Here is a 19758-nt window from a genome sequence, read left to right as displayed (position 1 = left end):
CACAGTAATACTAATCCACTACTGTACTCCATACACAGTAATAATAATCCACTACTGTACTCCACATACACAGTAATAATAATCCACTACTGTACTCCATACACAGTAATAATAATCCACTACTGTAATCCATACACAGTAATAATAATCCACTACTGTACTCCCCATACACAGTAATAATAATCCACTACTGTACTCCATACACAGTAATAATAATCCACTACTGTACTCCACATACACAGTAATAATAATCCACTACTGTACTCCATACACAGTAATAATAATCCACTACTGTACTCCATACACAGTAATAATAATCCACTACTGTACTCCCCATACACAGTAATAATAATCCACTACTGTACTCCATACACAGTAATAATAATCCACTACTGTACTCCCCATACACAGTAATAATAATCCACTACTGTACTCCATACACAGTAATAATAATCCACTACTGTACTCCATACACAGTAATAATAATCCACTACTGTACTCCACATACACAGTAATAATAAACCACTACTGTACTCCACATACACAGTAATAATAATCCACTACTGTACTCCATACACAGTAATAATAATCCACTACTGTACTCCACATACACAGTAATAATAATCCACTACTGTACTCCATACACAGTAATAATAATCCACTACTGTACTCCATACACAGTAATAATAATCCACTACTGTACTCCACATACACAGTAATAATAATCCACTACTGTAATCCACATACACAGTAATAATAATCCACTACTGTAATCCATACACAGTAATAATAATCCACTACTGTACTCCATACACAGTAATAATAATCCACTACTGTAATCCATACACAGTAATAATAATCCACTACTGTACTCTATACACAGTAATAATAATCCACTACTGTACTCCACATACACAGTAATAATAATCCACTACTGTACTCCATACACAGTAATAATAATCCACTACTGTACTCCACATACACAGTAATAATAATCCACTACTGTACTCCACATACACAGTAATAATAATCCACTACTGTACTCCACATACACAGTAATAATAATCCACTACTGTACTCCACATACACAGTAATAATAATCCACTACTGTACTCCACATACACAGTAATAATAATCCACTACTGTACTCCATACACAGTAATAATAATCCACTACTGTACTCCACATACACAGTAATACTAATCCACTACTGTACTCCATACACAGTAATAATAAACCACTACTGTACTCCATACACAGTAATAATAATCCACTACTGTACTCCATACACAGTAATAATAATCCACTACTGTACTCCACATACACAGTAATAATAATCCACTACTGTACTCCATACACAGTAATAATAATCCACTACTGTACTCCATACACAGTAATAATAATCCACTACTGTACTCCACATACACAGTAATAATAATCCACTACTGTACTCCACATACACAGTAATAATAATCCACTACTGTACTCCATACACAGTAATAATAATCCACTACTGTACTCCATACACAGTAATAATAATCCACTACTGTACTCCATACACAGTAATAATAATCCACTACTGTACTCCATACACAGTAATAATAATCCACTACTGTACTCCACATACACAGTAATAATAATCCACTACTGTACTCCACATACACAGTAATAATAATCCACTACTGTACTCCACATACACAGTAATAATAATCCACTGAAAAAAATTCGCGGGGGAAAAAGATGCGGAAAAAACAAAAATCTACGGAAACGATCATTTTGTATGCCCCACATCCGACCTCATCCTATGTTATAAAAAATTAAATCCATATAGGAATGGTCGTAGAACCACTACTTTGTAACTACATTGTCAACACAGCGCGCCGCCATGTTGCTCAGACGAGCTCTGACCGGGGAGCGGAGCGCTCCGAGCGCAGCATCTAGAGACTAGAGCCGTTTAGAGAAAGAGTGACGACAATGGAGTGATCTGTGACGCTTGCAGCCCCACCAATGAGCAGTGAGCGGAGATGTCGCGACTCTCTCAACTAAACGGCGCTGCCTCCGACAGAAAGATTTAGCGTGACGAGCAGACCCGGTTCACGATAACACACGCCGATATTGTTGTGTTTCTGTTGCGTGTGTGTTGTGCCGCCACACATTCAAATGGCACCGAAGAAATTTCCAAAGCCAACTGCAGGGCAGCAAGAAAATATCAGCAACGCCATTTTCCAAACCTACATCTAAACCAGGGGTGGGCAACTTTGACGATGGAGAGGGCCACTATATTTCCACACTCACTCCCTAGGGCCAATATATTACTGTCGTAGCTATTAGTTACTTACTAGATCGGCTATTTTTGCTATATTCAAATTGCAATCTCGAATTATCTTTTGCTATTTTTGAATTGGAATCTTGAAAATGTACATTTGTATGTAATTTCAAATGCCTTTAAATGATACTTGTGTTGAAGCATTGAGCTACTAATTTAGACTGAAGTAATTAAAGCGGGTCATGTTTGCATGTTGTGGAATTGTAAACAGCTGGAACCATATATCAGTATTCTGACCTGAGGGCCACATTAAGTGAAGGTGGGGGCCGCATGTGGCCCCCGGGCCGCCAGTTGCCCACCTCTGATCTAAACCCAAGTCAACTGCTAATGACATCAACGTTGAGGACGTTGATAACCCCGTCCCCATACCTGCTGCACAGCCTACCTCCTCCATGACTGCTGTATTGTTGTATTGTTCTTTCTGCTTTGGCAATGTAAACGTATGTTTTCTCATGCCAATAAAGCCCTTTGAATTGAATTGAATTGACTGCTTCATCTCCAGGTACAGTATGTGACTTAATGAAAACAATGTAAAGTTGTATAAATCATTAAAATAACTGCCACAGTTATTATAGATTTCACATTATATCCAAACTATGAAATATGTAGAGCATTTGTTTTCTAGTTTATTTTGCTAGCTTTATTTATAATAATTTCTTCATACAGTATCTTCTGCTCCTACATCTACCTGTGATTCTGTGCACAGCCTAACTCCATAACCTGTGCTACTTCATCTCAAGGTTATTATAAATGTTGGCACATTTGTTTTTATTGTGTAATGTAAACTATGTAAAGATGTATCAACACTAAAGTTAAAACTGGGACAGTTACAAATTATAGATTATATCATATAGCCAAAATAATATGAAATATGTATTTTATTTATTCTAGCTTATTTTGGCTAGCTTTAATATGAATTATTCTTCTATTATACAGTGTCTTCTGCTCCTACCTGTGATGCTCTGCTCCCTGCCACAGCCTGTGCACAGCCTAAGGGCCGATTCATACTCCTATTTTAGAGACCAATAAAAGTCGGTTCGGCACTGTAGAGCCTACAATGTGACGTCATTTGAGGTTCATGCTACTACTAATGAACATCAGTCCTGCCTCACACTGCCTCCTCTGCAAAGAGACTTAGATGAACAGCCAGCAGGACAAAGCAGCACTGGTACTGTCCAGGAGGACGCCCCCCTTTCCAAGTCTGGGTCCTTAGCTGGCTTTATGACAGAGGTTGATGTCCCGGAAATTCAACATCTAAAGCAAAAAGCCATTTCATACAGTTCAAGATTTGTGGCCACAGAAATCCTGTCCAGTATGACCGCCACTTTGGATGCTGCCCTGAAACAGAAATGGAAGGAATCTCCATTTGTGACACAGATGCTCACAGATTAGTCTACAGACTATCACAAACCACAAAAGGCCTGTTGTTTATGATGCCGGCACATTTGAACCAAGCACTCATTTTGTTGCCAATAAAGAATGCAGCAAGGATGCAACAGGTGTGGGCATTGCAAAGGCTGGACATCCCATTAACAAAGGTGATGAGCATGGGATCAGATGGAGCGGCCGTCATGACGGGAAGAAAGAGGCTGCCACAGGGATACTGCTTCGGGCTAACCCACACACCAGACAACATCTAAGCCCCTCATTAATGCTGCAAAAACACCAGAGGAGTGGGCTGAGCTGAAGAAAGCACAGCACTACGCCAAAGAGAGCATCTGGAGGCTTTGGTCATCATTGGTGACTAAGTACCACAAGAACGATTTCCCCAACCTCACCATCCTAGCTCAACTGGCCACTACCCTGGCTGTGCACACAGCCGGCTGTGAACGAGGGCTTTCTAAACAAAACCTCATCCTCACCCCTCACAGGAACAGGCTGACATTGGGTCCCACACGGCCAGAGTTTCCTTGTGAAGAGGCACATGGCCACTGGAAAAAGGCCAAGGATAGGAAGCTGTACACAATGAAGTATAACACCTAGAACAAGTGCAACAGAGACTTTTTCTTGTTCCAACAATGGAGTCCCAAATGCACTGTCAACAAACCATTTATTTTGGACAACGAGTCACTTTAATTGAGCCGTGCTGCAGTGCATTATAAATGCACCGTACTTTAGCTCACCGATTGCACCACAAAGTAATTAACTTATTTTACATTATTTTGGTGCCATTATATTTACTGTTCTGAATACTTTGCACTGTAAACTTGTAAAAATGACAAAATGTGACTCTTAACGTCGCTGAAGTGGGACTCATGAAATGTCCCTGGGACTCATCTACAAGACCATCCCGGGACTCATTAGATTGAAAACATATTTACATCACTGTATATGGTTACTGTATATGGTTACTGTATATGGTTGTACCTGCATCACCAACCCATCTAAGAGCCACTAACAGATCCCTGCAGTGCTTCCATTCCTCTAGTTTTATTTATTTACTCGCATCGGCCCGCACACTGGAACGCACACTGGCCCGCACACTGGCACACACACTGGAACGCAGACTGGCCCGCACACTGGCACACACACTGGAACGCACACTGGCCCGCACACTGGAACGCACACTGGCCCGCACACTGGCACGCACACTGGCACACACACTGGCACGCACACTGGCACGCACACTGGCCCGCACAGCGAAGAACAACCAGAACAATGTCTCTCACAACCAGAACATACCTTGGGGACCAATCTAAAGGTCAGAGGTCATACCTTGGGGACTCATCAGCAGGTTGACACTCTCCAGAACGTCCAGGAACAGCTCGTTGCGACGGTACTTGATTCCCTCTCTGCGCCATCCGATCTGACCGGTCACCTGACTGGTGATCTGGGACTGTTCCTCTTTAGTCTGGGAGAGAGACATAGAGACACTATGTTAACTAGAGAGAAAGAGAGAGAGAGAGAGAGACATAGAGACACTATAGAGAGAGAGAGAGAGAGAGAGAGAGAGACATCCGATCTGACCGGTCACGTGATCTGGGACTGTTCCTCTTTAGGGCCGATTATTTTAGAGCCGAATAAAAGTCGGTTCGGCGCTGTAGAGCCTACAATTTGACGTCATTTGAGGTTCGGGGGGGGGGGGAATTAAAAGATTTCAGTGCACTGTGCCTACACATGTTGCGACCGCAGGTCGCAACATGTGTAGGCACAATGCAAGGAATAAATGCATTCGCCATGTATCCGAAGGAAGTCTGATCCAATCACTTTTAGATTTCTCCAGTTTAATCCTGAGTTTAAGTTTTTTAGTGTTCAAGATCTAATTTTAGGCATGTTTAAGCCTCGAGGAAAATCCGTGTTGAGGTTCTTAATCCACTGTTTTTCATTAAAACGTCTTTGTCCTACTGTCCAGTTAGGATTGTGTTGAAGTCCAGCGCATTTTAGAGCTCCAATGCCGTGCGCCATGAAATGTTGCACCAATCTTGTGGTTGTCTTTTTGGCATTGTTAATATTGTATCTGTGTCGTCCCAGCCTAGTACCTATTGTTTTACCTGTCTCTCCGACATATTGTAAACCACATTTTTCACATGTGATTAAATAAATGCAGTTGCTGGTTCTGGCTGTTATTTGTTGTTTAATCTCCAAGACGCGTTTTGTGGTTCTATTTTTTACTAATTGTTTGGGTTTGAAGTATTCTGGTCCCTGGCGTGCTGGTGTGTTGATTTCTTTTAGCTTGCTGTGTACTAGATAATCTTTAAGGTTTTTATTTTTTCTGTAGGCCGATATAATTTTATAATCTTTTAGAAGATCGTCTGTTCGGTTCTCAAAATTCCTTTTTATTCTGTTGTTGGCTAGTGTGCTCTGTGTTGAATAACTGGGGGGGGGGGGGGGGGTACCGTCCTAAAGTCGACTCTTCGGTGCTACTGAAAATTTCTGACGAGGCGAAATCATTTCGGCACTACAGCGCCGCACAGCGGTAAAATAGGAGTATGAATCGGCCCTATGTCAGAGAGAGCCATAGAGATACAGAGAGAGAGGTTAGAGAGACAGAGAGACAGACAGACAGACAGACAGAGAGAGAGACAGAGAGACAGAGAGACAGACAGAGAGACAGACAGACACCTGGTGTGTCTTTGTTGTTACCTGATGCTGCATGGGGGCGCGTCCACATGGTCAGGGGGCGTGTCCACAGGGCCAGGGGGCGTGTCCACATGGCCAGGGGGCGTGTCATAGGAGGAAAGGAGGGAAAGTGTTAAATATTTCATAAAATAAGATTTAAATTAATCAGGGATGTAAATTCTTGACCGACACCGATGTTTAAAAAAAAAAACATTTTAGCCGATAGCGACGTTTAATTAAAGGTTAAGTTATTAGGTTATATATATTTAATATTAAGATGCAGATTTGACATTAAGATGTCAAATCTGCGAAAAGCTCTGATCTCCAAGTCCAAGGTAGGCAGGACATGACATCGACCCGTGGCTTCTGATTGGTCTGTGGTCACATGGTTGACCTGCAGTTAAAGGTCATATGGTCTACCTGTAGTTAAACAGTAAAGGTCATGTGGCTGACCTGTAGTTAAACATCAAAGGTCATGTGGTTGCCCTGTAGTTAAACATTAAAGGTCATGTGGTTGCTGACCTGTCCTTTGATTCCCTGCTGGGTGATGAAGGTCTTCAGAGCTCCGGTTTCTGAATTCTGAGGATATCCAAAATCTAGGATCTCTGCACACGCGCGCGCGCGCACACACACACACACACACACACACACACACACACACACACACACACACACGATCATACATCCTTAATTTAAATAGTAGTTACATAGTACCCGGTATCAATAAGCTAAGCTTATCCAGTACCCGGTACACACATGATGGCCTTATGGAACCGACTAATCAGAATGCCAGAGAACAGAGTTGCTAGGAAGATTTTCAACTGGGATGTATCAGTAAAAGGTGCATGGGCGAGTGCAATAGAGGACACTCTTGTACGAACTGGGTTACATGACAGTTTTCTAAATAATAGGGTTGTAAACATCTCCACGGTTAAAGACACAGTTTATAGTTTATTTCATAACAAATGGTCACAGGACATAATGTACAAACCAAAGCTGAGAACACTTAATCACACACGATAAAAAGCTGTTACGCTATGCCCCATTATCCAAAAGACAAAGACCCCTATGTGCCCAACTTGGTTCTGGGATCTTGCCCAGAGTTACAGAAGAAGAACGTATCTGCACCTATTGTGATATACCGTAAATGATATTGAGAATGAGTTCCATTTTATTTTCTATTGCCTGTTGTATCATGAGCTACGTCAAAAGTTATTTAACAGATTATTAGGGATGAACCGAAAGGGAAATTCTTGGCCGAAACCGAATACCGAATATAGGAAACAGTTGGCCGAAAACCGAATAGCCGAATACATCTTTGTTGTAAAGCTACCTGATTATGGCAAAAGACATGATTATGGCAAAACCTAACTTAAATAATAAACACTTATGGGTCCATTAAAAAACATCTAAATAATTGGAGGCTTTGTGATTAATTAATCTCAATTAATCACATTTTAATCGCATATCAATAGGCCTATTTGACCTGAGCAGTGAGCTTTTTTTTCTGCATAAGCATAGGCAATAAAAACAAGTAGTAATAATAATAATAGTGATAATAATATTATTTATATTAAGCTTCTCTGAGTACTTAAAGACACTTTTCAAAGAGAACATGAGAAAACAAATAAAAACAACTTTATTAGAGAAAAACTAAGACTATGGAATAAAATAAATTAAAGTGGAATGAGATAGCAATATTCCAGAGGTGGGTTTGAATTTATAGGTGGTGGCATGTCTCTGAGTTTTGGGAAGTGCATCGTTTTGACAGGTCTGCCTGCTGTGGACAACGATAGTCTATCATTCATTGTTAAAGCTCCAAATGATATTCCCATTCGTCTTTGTGTCTGCCTGTGTAAACGCAGCAGCGAGTGTGAGGGGACGAGGGTTGGGGAACGGATGTAAAGTACATAGTGTTAAAACTAACGTTAGCTCCCATGCTAGCTACTAGCTTTCCTCGTCAACAGAACACCACCACAGATCGGGTGGAAGCTGCTAATATCACGTTTCTTGTGCCCGTGGATGGGAAATAAGATTTAGAAGGCTATGGAATCGTGGATGAAAGCACAGTTGTGTGGGATCTGCCTGTGCGTTCCGTGACTGCTGCTCGTGTGTTGTGTAACTTGTGTTGCGAGAAACTTGCGACTGTCGCTGGCAGGGGGCTGCTGAATGATGCATAGTTAAAGAGCGTCATAAGCATGCGCCCTTCCTGCGCTGAAAGTAGCAGATCTACAAGCTATCTACCCGTCGCAATGCACAGCGCGTTGGGCTTGTACATCTGTGTTTTCCTCGCAGTTTAGTTCGATTCACAACTTTAGGACCACTACTACTATTCAGTGATATTTTTCGGCTTATTTGAGCCGAAACCGAATAGGCCGAAAATACAATTTTAGCCATTTTCGGTGGCAGAATTTTCGGTGCATCCCTAAAAAATATAGATCTGATGTGGTTAAGTGATGCAGAACGACTGAGATGCATTTTCGAACAAGATATTTGCATTATCAGAATATATAGAGAAAGCTTGGGACACACGGACAAAGAAAACTTATATATGATGTATTTCATTTTATTTTATGATAATGCTTATTTCTGTTTTTGCTTTGATCAAATACTTGGTGTAACTTCTGTGTGGGAAGTGAACGCGATATTGTTTATTTATGTTGTTGGTGTCTTATAATCCCGTAAGGCCGGGGTTTTCAACCGATTGTGAACCAGGGACCACCACCCTGACTCAGAATCAACCTGGGGACCACTGTTGTGTTGGGGGGGGAAATGGGGCTAAGATTAGTGCTTTTGTAAGTCAACACTTGCTATGCAATCCCATGTGTATAGCCTACATGTATATGTTTCTCATCCATTGACTACTAATAATAATCACTCAACCAGACAACCGGGTGCACTAAATGCATGGTCAGGGACCACATGAAAAATACCTTCACGGACCACCAGTGGTCCATGGACCACCTGTTGAAAACCCCTGCCGTAAGGGATGGGTCTTAACCCATTCTGACCGGGCACCCATTTTGGTGTTAGCATCATGTTATGCTTTAGCTATTGAAAAATAGCAGATCTACAAGCTCGTATCGCGCCACCGAGTGGCGCGATACGAGCTTGTAGGTCTGCTATTTTTGAAAAATTCGACGAACGACTGACATTTTTAGAATCTGATCTCAGGTCAGAATGGGTTAATCAGACCAGTGTGTGTTCCAGTGGAAACCTCGTATGAATCTGATCTCAGGTCAGAATGGGTTAACGACAAGACACGGAAATAAGAAATTCATTCATTCATTCACACAGCTTACCGTCCAGAAGCTCGTAGATGAGCACGAAGTTGTTCTTGATGTTCTCCTCGCTGATCTTCCCGAAGTACGCCGCCATGACGTCACACATCTTGTAGAGGAACTCGAACACCATGGCGGCGTTGACGTTCTGCTTGGTGACGGCAGCCAGCCAGATGTTGGAGCGCTTCACGTGGAAGAACGAGGTGCGCGCGATGTTGGTGACTGGAGAACGGACCTGTAAATGCACATAAATATGATTTATTGACATTATTAATGATGTTTATCATTGAAGAACGAGGTGCGCGCGATGTTGGTGACTGGAGAACGGACCTGTAAATACACATAAATATGATTTATTAACATTATTAATGATGTTTATCATTGAAGAACGAGGTGCGCGCGATGTTGGTGACTGGAGAACGGACCTGTAAATACACATAAATATGATTTATTGACATTATTAATGATGTTTATCATTGAAGAACGAGGTGCGCGCGATGTTGGTGACTGGAGAACGGACCTGTAAATACACATAAATATGATTTATTAACATTATTAATGATGTTTATCATTGAAGAACGAGGTGCGCGCGATGTTGGTGACTGGAGAACGGACCTGTAAATACACATAAATATGATTTATTGACATTATTAATGATGTTTATCATTGAAGAACGAGGTGCGCGCGATGTTGGTGACTGGAGAACGGACCTGTAAATACACATAAATATGATTTATTAACATTATTAATGATGTTTATCATTGAAGAACGAGGTGCGCGCGATGTTGGTGACTGGAGAACGGACCTGTAAATACACATAAATATGATTTATTAAAGGAGAATTCCATACTAAAAGGCTTTCTTACCTTTCTCTGTAGTTGTTACGTCCCCATCAAAGAGGTCCAGGTGTTATTTTGTGCAAAAGCTCCTTATTGGCTATTTCCCCTACCATAAGCCCTAAATGAATTGCATTGAATTGAATGGGATGTATGGGGTGTTGTGCTAATTCACTTATTCCCATCGCTCAAAATTATATATTTTTTGTATATATCCTCTCTTCATAATGTAAATAATAACCCAAGCTGCACACTTTACTACTTATTTCGATGGAAATAAGCAAATTAGCACAACACCCCATACATCCCATTCAATTCAATGCAATTCATTGAGGGCTTATGGTAGGGGAAATAGCCAATAAGGAGCTTTTGCACAAAATAACACCTGGACCTCTTTGATGGGGACGTAACAACTACAGAGAAAGGTAAGAAAGCCTTTTAGAATGGAATTCTCCTTTAACATTATTAATGATGTTTATCATTGAAGAACGAGGTGCGCGCGATGTTGGTGACTGGAGAACGGACCTGTAAATACATATAAATATGATTTATTAACATTATTAATGATGTTTATCATTGAAGAACGAGGTGCGCGCGATGTTGGTGACTGGAGAACGGACCTGTAAATACACATAAATATGATTTATTAACATTATTAATGATGTTTATCATTGAAGAACGAGGTGCGCACGATGTTGGTGACTGGAGAACGGACCTGTAAATACATATAAATATGATTTATTAACATTATTAATGATGTTTATCATGGATGTCTTCTTTTCACAATTTCTTCCGTGTTACTTCTGACATTCACTCCTACCCCACGAGGCAAAGAGATCATTTTGAATTACCATATTGTCGCACTTCCAAACATCAATCTTTCATCAAATTTAGAGGCCCTCATCTATGGAACTCCTTAGATGCTTCACTTAAATCCTCAGTATCCTTGCCAATATTCAAAAAACATCTAAAGAAATATCTTACCTCTCTGTAGATTACATGTTTTACCTTGATGCGTTATATTTTCTTTTGAGTGTTTGTTGTTCTATTGTTTATTTCTGTTTTTTGTGCAGTCTGTGTTTTTATTTCATTACTGCACAGCTGCCCCCCCTTTGCCAACTTGTAGACTTATGTACTGTTCTTTATGAACTTTCAATATTTTAAACCAATGACCTCTTCCTATAGGAAAGGATTCAAAATAAGCCTTCTGGCTTCTTCCCTTCCTTGCATTGTATTTTTGTTCTTTGATATGTTATTGTCTATTTTTTGTACTACATGTAAATTGTAAATTGTAATAATGGTGTTGGTGACTAGAGAACGGACCTGTAAATATATAAATATGATTTATTAACATTATTAATGATGTCAATTACAATTACAATTTACAATTTAGGCATTTAGCAGACGCTCTTAATCCAGAGCGACTTACATTAAGCAAGAACAAAAGCATGGGAATACATCACATAAAAACATTCATCATGAAACATGCGTAAGCTAAGAAAGTAACAGTGGAATATCTATATAATGAAATGTATACGTATAAACTTTACATATATACTACTATGCTATACATATGTACTATGGCGTGCTATGACTATATACAATGCAATTCTAGTGCTGTCTACATAACATGCTATAAGTCTGTTTCAAATGCTATCTAAGTCTACAGAAGTGCTATCTAGGGTAGAGTAAGTGCTATGGGCCATGATGGAGTCTGAAAAGGTGGGTTTTCAGACTACGGCGGAAGATTGGGAGTGATGCTGCAGTTCTGACTGCCATGGGAAGTGCATTCCACAGTTTTGGAGCCAGAAGGGAGAAGAGTTTGGGACGTGTGGAGCGTTGTCCCGGCGTTTTTAGTGAGGGTACTTCCAGCTTCCCTGCGTTAGCTGATCTGAGTGCGCGGGAGGGTTTGTAGGGTTCAATCATACTTGCAAGATATGGGGGAGCCATACCTTTGGTTGCTTTGAATGCCAGCATCAGAGTTTTGTATTCTGTGCGGGCAGCGACCGGGAGCCAGTGGAGGGAGCGGAGCAGGGGGGAGACATGTGAGAATTTTGGCTGGTTGAAGACCAAGCGAGCTGCGGCATTTTGGATCAGCTGGAGAGGCTTAAGTGCACATGCTGGTAGGCCAGTAAGGAGGGAGTTACAATAGTCAAGTTTTGACAAGACTGTTGTCTGGATTAGGAGCTGGGCTGATTCCTGGGTGAGGAACGGTCTAATTCGTCGTATGTTATATAATGTCAATAATGAGAGAGAGCGAGAGTGAGATAGAGAGAGAGAGAGCGAGACAGAGCGAGATAGACGCACACAGACATAGAGAGAGAGACACAGACAGACAGATATATTATGTGTAATAGAACCAACCTGCTGTCTGGCATGGATCACGTTGACTCGGAAGGCGTCGACCGCATTACGCCTGGAGGGGGCGCCACACACACACACACACACACACACACTTTCTTTATGAACACTAAAGGGGTAGATTTTTAAATAATTGAATACTTGGCGGTGAAAGAGTTAAACTCACCCGATGTCATCGCGGTAGACACGGGAGATAAGCACCTCCCCCTTGTGGTTGTAGATGAACAGTCCACCAATCATCTTCAAGCTCCTCACGACTGATTGGCCATGCCGGAAATAGCACTACCTGAGAGGAGAGAGGTGATTGGTTAACACTGATGATGAAACTCCCAAATCCGATTCGATCTGATCGCACAGATCTAGTACCGTATGGCGTGTGTGTGTGTGTGTGGGTGTGTGCGCACACTGTGAGTGAGAGAGATATCTTGTGTGAGTGTGTGCACACTGTGAGTGAGTGTGTGTCTGTGTGCGCGTGCACGTGAAAGAGATATCGTGTGTGTGTGTGTGTGTGTGTGTGTGTGTGTGTGTGACCGAGAGATATCTTGTGGCGAACTAAAGACGGTTCTCCTCAGACAGTGAAAAGACTGGCGCACACACAGATCCAGATGAACACGTCTTCTAAATCCTGACAGTGAAATACCTATGTTTCTATATCAGTGGTTCTCACAGGGTTAAACCCTATGTTTCTATATCAGTGGTTCTCACAGGGTTAAAACCTATGTTTCTATATCAGTGGTTCTCACAGGGTTAAACCCTATGTTTCTATATCAGTGGTTCTCACAGGGTTAAACCTCATGTTTCTATATCAGTGGTTCTCACAGGGTTAAACCCTATGTTTCTATATCAGTGGTTCTCACAGGGTTAAAACCTCATGTTTCTATATCAGTGGTTCTCACAGGGTTAAAACCTCATGTTTCTATATCAGTGGTTCTCACAGGGTTTGACCTCATGTTTCTATATCAGTGGTTCTCACAGGGTTAAACCTCATGTTTCTATATCAGTGGTTCTCACAGGGTTAAACCTCATGTTTCTATATCAGTGGTTCTCCAACTATTTCATGTCAAGGACCCCAAAAATGATATGTAATTGGCCACCGACCCTTAGAAATACCCCCAGTATGTGATAATCACCTTAGAAATACCCCCAGGATGTGATAATCACCTTAGAAATACCCCCAGGATGTGATAATCACCTTAGAAATACCCCCAGGATGTGATAATCACCTTAGAAATACCCCCAGGATGTGATAATCACCTTAGAAATACCCCCAGGATGTGATCATCAACATACTGGACAATCCAGAACTGAAACTATGGGAGCGTTTGCTTTGTGTGTCAATGAAAGACGAGTGCCGCGTCTGGTTGGCCACGCGCTACGTGAGGCCCGCCCAGCGAGTCTCTGGTTGGCCTTGAGCTATGTGAGGCCCCGCCCAGTGAGTCTCTGGTTGGCCTTCAGCTACGTGAGGCACCGCCTGGAAAATCGGGTCCATTACAAACCAGGTTCGGCATTTATCGATACCCGAGTATCAATAAACGTTTGGCTCATGATAACTACTTTTTATATATGTGATGTATGACATGCTTTTATGCTTTTTTTTAAAGCTTTTTTGCTTAAATGTAAGTCGCTCTGGATCAAGAGCGTCTGCTAAATGCCTAAATTGTAAACAACCCCTGGGCCACACAACCAACCAGACAGGCAGACACAACATGTAATGATGTTTCTGGATTCTAAACTTGTATTCTACTGCTAGTTTTAATCACTTCAAATACTCTCTCTTTCATCTTAAAATAACTAATGACCGAAAACAGCAGATCTACAAGCTCACATGCAGGAAGCAGCAGCAGGATGTGTTAATAAAAACGAGCGCTTCCAAACTCCAACACTTCGAAGAAAATCACACCTGTGTGAACCGAGTGGTGCAATTCCCACACACAAACACACACACACACACACACACACACAGGCTACCGCCACTCAAAAAAATCTACTGTTGCAAATTACGGATAACCTATTAAACACTGACCATCAGTCAAACCCATTCATTCTGATGGTAATAATAATAATAATAATAATACAAACTTATGTCTTATGTCTGACGATAATAATAATAATAATGAATCTGTCATTCATTCATAAAGCAGAATACTATGGAATGGAGCAGATTCACAGAATACATGGCTGGCATTATTATGTCTGCATGTCTGACACACACACACACACACACACACACACACACACACACACAGGTGTCGTGACCAGGCAGGCACAAACAAGGCATAGATCTATACATCTACTGCAGAGCAAACAAATGATCTACAAGCTCTCATCAGCCACACACACACACACACACACACACACCGAACCCGCGGTCAATGCCACCCACCCAAATCAACGTGTTGTGTGTTCATCAGATCTCCATCAACACACCGAACTGTGACTGTAATGGACGCAGAGCTTGTAGATCCACAGTTAACGGTCAAGAGAACCGTTAGCTGCCCCCCCTCCTCCTCCCCCCCCCCCAACAACACGGTGATGAATGATTAATCAATCTGAATCCGTCATGTCTTAATATTGTTTCAATGAAGTATAATTAAAATGTGATTGAATTAAAACACATTAAATGACCTTCACATTAAAACCGATATAAGGTAGCTTAGCGTAGCTAGCGTTAGCCTGCAGGCTAAAAGGAAACTAAGGCCTGTCTGTGAGAAGTAGAGGCTTTAATTAGAGCTATAAAACATGTTTTAAAACAATGTTTAAAGGCTCCATTGTTCTCACTGTGAATGATTAACGGTTCGATTCCCTGCTCGCTGCCCTAAAGGGAGATGATGTGTTGCTCTAGTGTCCTGGCGTTAGCGTCCTGGCTAAAGGAAAGGCCTGAGTGTGATAATAATAATAAGGTTTTAATAGAGTTATAAATCATGTTTATAATGAATAAAGAACATTAGTGTCTTACTGTGAATGATGGAAGGTTAGATTCCTGCTCCGCTGCTCTAAAGGGAGAGGTTTAGCTGCTCTAGTGTATAAGTGGTGTTAGTTAGCCTCCCATCTAAAGGGATTACAGGCCTGTGTGTGAATACGTGTTTTAATAGAGTTGGAAAACATGTTATGAATCAATACAGAACATTAATGTCTTACTGTGAATGATGAAAGGTTCGATTCCTGCTCCGCTGCGCTAAAGGGAGATGTTTGTTGCTCTACAGACTCTCTGCTTGATCCGATTCTCTATCAGATGCACCCCATAGCCCGGAGGGACGGCGAGCCGAGCGCTGATTGGACGAGACGGGTTGTCAGGGGCAACGCTGCGTGGGCAGGAATCCGTGTCACCGTGTGTGCGTCTGCGTGTGTGTGCGCGCGCGCCTGCGTGTGTGCGTGTTTCCGCACTGACAGTCCAACGTCCTCCCAGGCTATGGGATGCAGTCAAGAGTCAGCTGACACGGTGACGTCACGACGCTCCGCTCCAAAGGGAAAAAGGCGCGGCTGTTGGAAGCCACGCCCCCTGCTGGCTGAATATTAAATTATACATTTACTACTAATTATATTTATTATTTATATTTTTTCACACCTGTGTGAAGTGAGCGGCGCTCTTAACATCATATATCTCATTCTGGCCAATCAAAATTTCCTCTTCAATTTTCTGAATTATCTTCATTATATTTTGCTCAGCCAATCAAATCATCGCTATGGGGGTGCTCAGCCAATAGGGTGACCAGATCCAAAGTGTTCATTTAATATATCAGTAATATATACATATATACTAAGGTATAGTAATATATCAGTTATATTAACAGGTTTAAAAATAGATCTTGCAGGAAAAGAGACATTTACAACTGAAAACCAAACTATTAGAGCACTGATGTCCGTCAGTCACAATGTGGGACAGACAGGGTCTCAATGTGAACACTGATGTCTGTCAGTCACAATGTGGGACAGACAGGGTCTCAATGTGAACACTGATGCCTGTCAGTCACAATGTGGGACAGACAGGGTCTCAATGTGAACACTGATGTCTGTCAGTCACAATGTGGGACAGACAGGGTCTCAATGTGAACACTGATGTCTGTCAGTCACAATGTGGGACAGACAGGGTGTCAATGTGAACACTGACGCCTGTCAGTCACAATGTGGGACAGACAGGGTCTCAATGTGAACACTGATGTCTGTCACAATGTGGGACAGACAGGGTCTCAATGTGAACACTGATGCCTGTCAGTCACAATGTGGGACAGACAGGGTCTCAATGTGAACACTGATGCCTGTCAGTCACAATGTGGGACAGACAAGGTCTCAATGTGAATACTGATGTCTGTCAGTCACAATGTGGGACAGACAGGGTCTCAATGTGAACACTGATGTCTGTCAGTCACAATGTGGGACAGACAGGGTCTCGATGTGAACACTGATGTCTGTCAGTCACAATGTGGGACAGACAGGGTCTCGATGTGAACACTGATGTCTGTCAGTCACAATGTGGGACAGACAGGGTCTCAATGTGAACACTGATGTCTGTCAGTCACAATGTGGGACAGACAGGGTCTCAATGTGAACACTGATGTCTGTCTGTCACAATGTGGGACAGACAGTTTGTAGGACACCTGAAATGTCTTGTAAATGAGGGACTGTCCCACGCTGTGAGGGACGTCTAAAATTCAGCCAAACACATAAAGCTACTCATAGGAGGGGCTAGCCTTCCTTAATAACAGCCCTTCAGTCTGAAAATGACTGTATACATAATTTACTAATTATAATATTAATAATGAACGCACCCAAAATTGCAATTGACAGATTATTAGAGAGTAAACAATTGGAACCAGAAACACAAATGACACAGCGCAGAAAGGTAATGTCATAAAACTATATTTATAAATAAAAAGACCTATTCTTTTCTTCTCAGTAAAAGAGTAGTGTTAAAGTCACGGTAAGAAATCTTTTTGTTCATTTTTATACATTATGACAAACTGCTCTGGATCTTTAAAATGTCCTTAAAAAAATCACTCTTCAAGAAGTTTAGTTTGAAATTATGAAAACTATTTGCATCCATGCAGCTACATCATTCCATGCGCACACACACACGCGCACACACACACGCGCGCACACACACACACGCACGCACGCACGCACGCACGCACGCACGCACGCACGCACACACACACACACACACACACACACACACACACACACACACACACACACACACACACACACACACACACACACACACACACACACACACACACACACACACACACACACGCAATGTATAAGCAACCAGCTACATATATATATAACGAAGGCATTCTTACAGAAGGGACATTCTCTCTGTTTTTCACTACATACTGTGTTATATATATATATATATATATATAACGGGTTAGGGTTAGGGTAACCTGGCCTCACCAGGCTTTCCACCACCTCGGAGGAAAGCCTGGTCTCTGTTTCAAAAGTCTGTATGATCCGGGCGGGAGCTTAATGAGTTTATAGCACAGGCTCTGACTCTGTGTTGTTGTTTTTGTATTTATACTGTTGTGTTTTTACATGTTGTTTGTATATGGACCCATTGTGTCTGAAATAAAGTTTTCAATTTCAATCTTTGTAGACTCTGATTCCCTGCTTTCATATGACATGAAAAAACGAAAATTAAAAAAAAATCCAATGGCAGTCCCTCAGTCAAATTTAGTCACATATTGTTACGTCATGTTGTAGTATTGTTTTGTAAGTCGACAGACAGGAACAACACGCGGCAACTTCCTTTTCCCTCTCAATAAAATCTCTCGTAGCCTGTAGCTTTTATTGAGAGGGAAAAGGAAGTTGCCGCCGACCTGATGTTCCTGTCTGTGGACTACAAAACAATATACTACAACATGACGTAACGATATCATCCGCTCCCGCCCGGATCATATACCGAAATGAAATGGTGCCCAGGCTAACCCTAACCCGAACCCAGGTTTTTCACTACATACGTACTGTGTTTACAGAAACATATCAGCTAACAGGAACTACTTTCTGTTCACTTTGTTGTTGTTACATGATGTCAGAGGAGAATGATGACAAATTAGCTTTCCACCCGAAAAAGACAAAAAAATAAAATAAAACAACCTCGCCAAAAAGCGTCGAGTCATCCCACCCCGCCCCCCCACTTCCTTCCTCCCACTTCCTGTGTCCTTTCCTTGCTCTGTCTTGTCCTCACGTAAACTCCTTCCCCGGCAGGAAGGGGGAACGGAGAGAAGGCGCTTTGGTTCCATAAGTTTACAGTTTAAGTGTAGAGTGTTTCTGTGCACAGAAAGAAACCGTATGTATATCGAAATGAAAACAGCAACATTGACTATGTATCGTATAGTTTTGGACATAATCGCTATCGAATCGTTTTGCTATGCAATTAATCAAGTGTATCAATACTACATTTAGCAATTTTTTGAAGAAAAAAAAGGGATTTAATTAATTTAAAAAATGTCAATGTATTCTAAGCAGTTACTGTATCGATTTCAAATCATTGAATGGTACCGTAACCCCATAATGAACCGATATGGTCCATGTAATGTATCCATGTAGTAATAGTATAATACTATGTATACAATAGTATAGTAAAAGTTTATATATAGTAGGCTGGTAGTTTACTATAGTAGGCTGGTAGTTTTCTGTATTAAGCTGGTAGTTTTCTGTATTAAGCTGGTAGTTTACTGTATTAAGCTGGTAGTTTTCTGTAGTTTGCTGTAGTTTTCTGTAGCATGCTGGTAGTTTTCTGTGGTTTGCTGTATTAAGCTGGTAGTTTTCTGTACTTTGTTTATTAAGCTGGTAGTTTTCTGTACTTTGCTGTATTAAGCTGGTAGTTTTCTGTACTTTGTTTATTAAGCTGGTAGTTTTCTGTAGTTTGCTGTAGTTTTCTGTAGCATGCTGG

At 41.4% G+C, this 19758-nt stretch overlaps 2 protein-coding genes across 3 annotated transcripts in view; both read right to left on the bottom strand.

Moving 5' to 3' along the window:
• Nucleotides 1-16115, bottom strand: part of LOC308312115 (AP-2 complex subunit mu-A-like) — a 33781-nt gene extending 17666 nt beyond the window's left edge. The window contains exons 1-6 of the mRNA XM_080794511.1: nucleotides 16002-16115; nucleotides 13030-13149; nucleotides 12867-12918; nucleotides 9688-9901; nucleotides 6908-6990; nucleotides 5042-5177 (exon numbers count right to left, since the gene is read on the bottom strand). Coding sequence (XP_080650637.1) covers nucleotides 5042-5177; nucleotides 6908-6990; nucleotides 9688-9901; nucleotides 12867-12918; nucleotides 13030-13103 — 559 coding nt within the window. The 5' untranslated portion in view covers nucleotides 13104-13149; nucleotides 16002-16115. The remainder of the gene's footprint in view (nucleotides 1-5041; nucleotides 5178-6907; nucleotides 6991-9687; nucleotides 9902-12866; nucleotides 12919-13029; nucleotides 13150-16001) is intronic.
• Nucleotides 16116-18958: 2843 nt separating this feature from the next.
• Nucleotides 18959-19758, bottom strand: part of LOC308312114 (segment polarity protein dishevelled homolog DVL-3-like) — a 36503-nt gene continuing 35703 nt past the window's right edge. For both annotated transcript variants that reach the window (XM_080794509.1, XM_080794510.1), the window contains exon 15: nucleotides 18959-19758. This exon is cut by the window's right edge and continues 1910 nt beyond it. The gene's annotated coding sequence lies outside the window, so the exon portion shown is untranslated.

The sequence above is a fragment of the Protomyctophum bolini genome (assembly GCF_963924005.1).
Source record: "Protomyctophum bolini genome assembly, contig: SCAFFOLD_79, whole genome shotgun sequence".
Taxonomy (NCBI): domain Eukaryota; kingdom Metazoa; phylum Chordata; class Actinopteri; order Myctophiformes; family Myctophidae; genus Protomyctophum; species Protomyctophum bolini.
This window is presented reverse-complemented; position numbering and strand designations above follow the sequence as displayed.